The sequence below is a fragment of the Arachis hypogaea genome, chromosome 18 (genome assembly GCF_003086295.3).
Source record: "Arachis hypogaea cultivar Tifrunner chromosome 18, arahy.Tifrunner.gnm2.J5K5, whole genome shotgun sequence".
NCBI lineage: Eukaryota > Viridiplantae > Streptophyta > Magnoliopsida > Fabales > Fabaceae > Arachis > Arachis hypogaea.
This window is the reverse complement of record NC_092053.1, coordinates 32,693,089-32,699,599: the sequence shown is the minus strand read 5'-3', so window position 1 is coordinate 32,699,599 and position 6,511 is coordinate 32,693,089. Positions and strand designations below refer to the sequence as shown.

General features: G+C 36.4%; 1 protein-coding gene across 1 annotated transcript; it reads left to right on the top strand.

The window, feature by feature from the left end:
• Positions 1 to 5,660: 5,660 nt before the first annotated feature.
• On the top strand, positions 5,661 to 6,299 carry LOC112769890 (antimicrobial ginkbilobin-2-like protein). The gene has a single exon (XM_025814341.1). It carries the CDS (start codon positions 5,661 to 5,663, stop codon positions 6,297 to 6,299), a length of 639 nt encoding a protein of 212 aa, XP_025670126.1.
• The last annotated feature ends 212 nt before the right edge of the window (positions 6,300 to 6,511 follow it).

Below are 6,511 nucleotides of genomic sequence, written 5' to 3'. Positions count from 1 at the left end.
CAAAGTGCTTAGCGCCACGGCCAAGACTCATAAAGTAGCTGTGTTCAAGAATCAACATACTAAACTAGGAGAATCAATAACACTATCTAAATTTTGAGTTCCTATAGATGCCAATCATTCTGAACTTCAAAGTATAAAGTGAGATGCCAAAACTGTTCAGAGGCAAAAAGCTACTAGTCCCGCTCATTTAATTGGAGCTAAGTTTCATTGATATTTTAGAATTTATAGTATATTCTCTTCTTTTTATCCTATTTAATTTTTAGTTGCTTAGGGACAAGCAACAATTTAAGTTTGGTGTTGTGATGAGCGGATAATTTATACGCTTTTTGGCATTGTTTTTAGGTAGTTTTTAATATAATTTAGTTAGTTTTTACTATGTTTTTATTAGTTTTTATGCAAAATTCACATTTCTGGAATTTACTATGAGTTTGTGTATTTTTCTGTGATTTCAGGTATTTTCTGGCTGAAATTGAGGGACCTGAGCAAAAATCTGATTCAGAGGCTGAAAAAGGACTGCAGATGCTGTTGGATTCTGACCTCTCTGCACTCGAAATGGATTTTCTGGAGGTACAGAAGCCCAATTGGCGCGCTCTCAATTGCGTTGGAAAGTAGACATCTAGGGCTTTCCAGCAATATATAATAGTCCACACTTTTCTCGAGTTTTGACGATGCAAACTGGCGTTCAAACGCCAACTTCCTGCCCTGTTCTGAAGTTAAACGCCACAAACAGGCTACAACCTGGCGTTTAACTCCAAGAGAAGTCTATACACGTGTGAAGCTCAATGCTCAGCCCAAGCACACACTAAGTGGGCCCCGGAAGTGGATTTCTGCATCATTTACTTATCTCTGTAAACCCTAGTAACTAGTTTAGTATAAATAGGACTTTTTTACTATTGTATTAGAGATCTTGGTCATTCTGGTTCCCTCTCTGGGGGCCAAAGCCAATGAACACCATTATCACTTATGTATTTTCAACGGTGGATTTTCTACACCCCATAGATTAAGGTGTGGAGCTCTGCTGTTCTTCATGAATTAATGCAAATTATTATTGTTTTTCTATTCAATTCAAGCTTATTCTTATTCCAAGATATTCACTCGCCCTTCAACCTGTTGAATGTGATGATCCGTGACACTCATCATCATTCTCACCTATGAACGTGTGTCTGGCAACCACTTCCATTCTATCTGCAATAGCTTGAGTGTGTATCTCTTAGCCTCCATTCCGAAAGATCGGAGTCTTCGTGGTATAGGCTAGAATTATTAGCGGCCATTCCTGAGATCCGAAAAGTCTAAACCTTGTCTGTGGTATTCCGAGTAGAATCTGGTAAGGGATGACTGTGACGAGCTTCAAACTCGCAAGTGTTGGGCGTAGTGACAGACGTAAAAGGATCAATGGGTCCTATTCCAACATGATCGAGAACCGACAGATGATTAGCCATGCGGTGACAGCGCATTTGGACCATTTTCACTGAGAGGACGGACGGTAGCCATTGACAACGGTGATCCCCCAACATAAAGCTTTCCATGGAAAGGAGTATGAATGATTGAATGAAGACAGTAGGAAAGCAGAGATTCAGAAGCAACAAGCATCTCCAAACGCTTATCTGAAATTCTCACCAATGAATTACATAAGTATTTCTATCTTATTTTATATTTTATTTATATTTTAATTATCAAAACCTTATAACCATTAGAATCCGCCTGACTGAGATTTACAAGGATGACCATAGGTTACTTCAAGCCAACAATCTCTGTGGGATCGACCCTTACTCACGTAAGGTTTATTACTTGGACGACCCAGTGCACTTGCTGGTTAGTTGTGCGGAGTTGTGAAAAGGAGTTGAGATTACAATCGTGCGTACCAAGTTTTTGGCACCGTTGAGATCACAATTTCGTGCACCACTTACTCAGCTTCTGGGGTTGAAAGAATTTGGTCAGAAATTCATTGACCACCTTCTGCCATGTGTCCAGGCCCTCCTTGGGCTGAGAATCCAGCCATAGCTTTGCTTTGTCCTTTACAACAAAAGGAAAGAGCATGAGCTTGTAAACCTCTGGGTTAACTCCATTAGTCTTGACAGTATCACAGATCTACAGAAAATTAAAAATGAATTTATTGGGGTCCTTCTGCGGGAGTCCATGAAACTGACAATTTTATTACACCAGAGTGACCAGCTGAGGCTTAAGCTTGAAATTGTTGGCACCAATAGCAGGTATGGAGATGCTGCATCCATATAAGTCAGATGTGGGTGCAGTGTATGAGTCAAGGACCTTCCTTGCGTCTCCTCCAATATTTGGATTGGCTGCCATATTTGTCTCTTCAGCTTCCTTCTCAAAAGATTCTGTGAGATTTCCTCCGACTTTGCAAAGTTGAGCTTATTGTAATCGCCGCCTCAAGGTCCTCTCAGGTTCAGGATCAAGACTAAGAAGGGCTTCCTTATTCCTGTTCCTGCTCATAAACAACAAGAAACAAACCAAGAAAGGGAAAGATGGGAGTTTTTATGTGAGAGTATAGAGGACTCCCTGTCTGAAACTATAATTAAGATATCAAATGAGATATAGTATTGAGGAAAAGGATGGGGGGTTTTATTCAAAGAGTTTTCAAAAATAAAAGAAAAAGATAGAGGTTAAAAAGGTTTTTGAAAAAAAAAATTAAAAGAAAAATTAAAGAGAAACCAAACTTTAAAATTAAAATAGGATAAAGCAACCAATTAACTAACAAGATTTGAAATTAGAGATGAAATTTTTGAAAATTAAAGTAGAAAAAGTCAAATTAAGATTTTGAAATTCAAATTTGAAAGAAAGAAAAACTAAAGAAATACCAAACTTAAAAGTTGAATTTAAAATAAAGATAAGATAAGATAAGATAACAAAAATTGAAACTTAAAGAAAAAGATAAAGACCAAAGATTAAGAAAGATAACAAGATATGATTAAAGAAAATTAAATTGAACAAAAAGATCACTAGCAGAACACTAAACTTAAAATCAAATCAGGATAAGATAAAGATGAAAGAATAAAAATTTCCGAAAATTTAAAAGGAGGGGGTTTTCAAAAATTTGAAATTCAAAAAGAAAGAAAAAGATAACACCAAACTTTAAAATTTGAAATTAAATAAAAAAAGATGAAGATGCAAAAGTTTTCGAAAATTCAAGAGAAAAGTTTTTAAAATTTTTTTTGAAATAAATGAAAAAGAAAAACACTAAAAAGACACCAAACTTAAAAATTGAAAATTAGGGAAAATTAATAATGCAAATTTTCGAAAAAAATAGAGAAATAGGTAAAACTTAAAATTAGAAACTCAAAAGGAAATAAATGGTCACAAATTGATAAAAGTACCTAATCTAAGCAACAAGACAACCGGTAGTTGTCAATCACGAACAATCCCCGGCAATGGCGCCAGAAACTTGTTGCGCAAAATTTGAACTCGCACTACTTCACCAGCAAGTGTACCGCGTCGTCCAAATAATACCTTAGGTGAGTGAGGGTCGATCCCACGAGGATTTTTGGATTGAGCAAGCAATAGCTATCTTGTTGGACTTAGTTAGGCAAAAAGTAATGAGAGTAGTTGTTGAAAGCGCATAAAACAAGATAATAAAGAAAACGCAATAAAAGGTTGGTATAGAGATAATATATGGAAGCAGTTAAGGTCTCGGAGATGTTTATCTTTCTGGATTAATACTTCTTACTAACTACTTTAACAATGAATGATTCATTCTATGACAAACTGTAAGTGATTAAACCCTAATTTCTTAATAATTTAATCTCCTCTGATTCTCATAAAAAACCAGGGTCAGTGGTCATTCAATTCGAATGATGGTGATACTCAGCATTCTAGTTTATACCACAAAGGTCCTAATCACCCCATATCCTGGCTGAAGAGATGTTTCCATCTCCCCAATGAGTTGTGGATTAGCCGTCTAGAAGATGTATTCTCAAGCTTGTAGTTCAATGCTATCCCGTCAGAGACTCGCAAGAACTCATGTAGAAAACGGGTCATACTCCTGTTCCACCCAGTTTCATTTAGATTGAAGAATGGAAATACATCTTAGAATGGAATCAAACATATATTAAAATAGAAAAGTAATAATATTAATCCATAGAAATATACAGAGCTCCTAACCTTAACCAAGAGGTTTAGTTGCTCATGACTTACAGAGAAAACAGAGTTAAAATTATAGAAGAAGATCTGATGTAATATGTATAAACCTAAGTGATCTCCTCTTTAAATAGTAAATATTAACCCTAAAAGATGTTAATTTAAATTTAAAAGTTACAAGGATAAGATAAGATAAACTAAGGAGTGCTAAAATCCACTTTGGGGCCCACTTTGTGAATGTTGAGTGCTGATTCTTGGCGTTCAACGCTGAAATGGGCGTTGAACACCCATTGGGGAGGTGAGCACGCTGGTCCCTGCACCCTGACTGGTGTTGAACGCCAGTTTTGGGTGTTCGACGCTGGGGGCTACTCCTTCTTGGAAGCTAAATGCCAAGCTTGATGTTTAGCACCAGTTTTGGCAGTGATTCTAGAAGAAAAGTATAAACTATTATATATTGCTGAAAAGCTCTGGAAGTTAGTTTCTAATGCCGTTGAGACCGTGTCAATTGGACTTCTGTAGCTCAAGTTATGCTTGTTGGAATGCAAGGAGGTCAAGATTGACAGCATCTGCTATTCTTTCTTCGTCTTTGCACAAGATTCTGCTAAACTTGCCTGAAATTTGCCTAAAATAATAAAAACAACACAAAACTCAAAGTAGCATCCAAAGATGAATTTTTCACTAAAACATAATAAAACTTAATAAAATCTAATTAAAAACAATGTAAAAACAACAAAAAAAAAGTTAAAAATTAAGAAGTAAGAATTAAGAATTACTTCAAAAAATTAAATGCTTTTTAAAATCAATGAGCACTTTAAAAATTAAAAATTACTAAAAAAATTCTTACCATTTATTTTACATCATCTTGTTGATAACAAATAAAAAAAATAAAAACGTGATAATTGATAAAAAAATGAGTAACTGGAAATCTTTATCATGTTTTATATATTATGATGTCATTATTTATGTATGAGTAGTAAAAGTGATGATATGATAAAATTTATTTATATCAACTTTGTGTCATGTTTTCTAGAAATAAAATTTTTCAAGGGAGGAATGTTGGTTTTTGTGAAAATATAATAGTAAACGCTATGTGTTAAGCTATGCCTATATTTGACTCTGAGTTAGTTGAATCGGAGCATGACAACATCACCAAGTGTGTATGCTAGGACTTCGTGAATGGAACTGGTATCAAAACTAATATGTTTACCTCTTCTTGCTCGCCGGAGTACGAGCTTGTTTATGTAAGGCCAAAATATCATACTCCTTTAATTTGTGAAGTGTATGTGAGAGATTCCGAAAGGAGAGGAGAGCACAACATAACATAATGATGATAATAGCGGTGGTTATTTGTCGTAATAGTTGTAGGTTGATTTCCCTTCTCTTTTGTCGTGTACTTTTCACAATGATAATTGAAGCTTCTGTGGTTCCAAATTTCCTAAATTACAGTTGTGTCACAGGGAATTCCCCTGCATCCGCCAGTATCACATATCGCACTAACCTTAACATCCTCTTGTCTAATCTCACATCCAACACAAAATTTGACTACGACTTCTATAATTCCTCCTATGGCCGAAACAACGACAAAGTATACGCAATCGGGATGTGTGGGGGGAGATCTCGGACCACACGATTGTCACAGCTGCCTCAATGATTCCAGAGTCATTCTCCCTCAGATTTGTCAAACCAAAGAAGCTATCGGGTGGTACGATTACTGCATGCTGAGATACTCGAACCGCTCCATATTTGGCACAGTTGAGATTTCTCCTGACTTTTATATGTGGAACGCATTTTCTATCCCTGCAACAGAGATAGACCAGTACACCATAGCACTGAGAAACTTGATGGACAAGCTAAGAACCATGGCGTCGGCAGGTGACTCTTATCGCAAGTTTTCTTTTCTTTCAGTGAATATAAGTGGTGGAAGTTTTCAAAATATATATGGCCTTGCGCAGTGTACGCCTGATTTGTCCAGCCTACAGTGTGACTATTGCTTGGCTGGGGCTTTCTTAGAAACCCCAAATTGTTGTAATGGAAAGAGGGGTGGCAGGGTGATCAAACCTAGTTGTAACGTTAGATATGAAGTCTACTCGTTCTTCAACTATACTGTAGATGCACCGAAACCATTATCAGAAGATCGTACACATGTACTTAGTCCCCTTTTTCGCCTTACTTGCTTGTTATGTGTTCGATGGCTAAATCTCTAATTAATTGTCAGAGAAAGTCTAGGGAAAAAAAGTATAGCGACAGACCTTTTTCTTATAGTGATCCTTACTTGATCAGCTAATTTCCTCAATCACATGTCATGGAATGTCTGACCAAGGATTCTGATTTGTGCAGGACATGGCAGCAGATTAAAACGTCTCGCTGGCATAGTAGGAGTAGTTGTCCCTACGATTTTGGTGCTCATTTTTATATG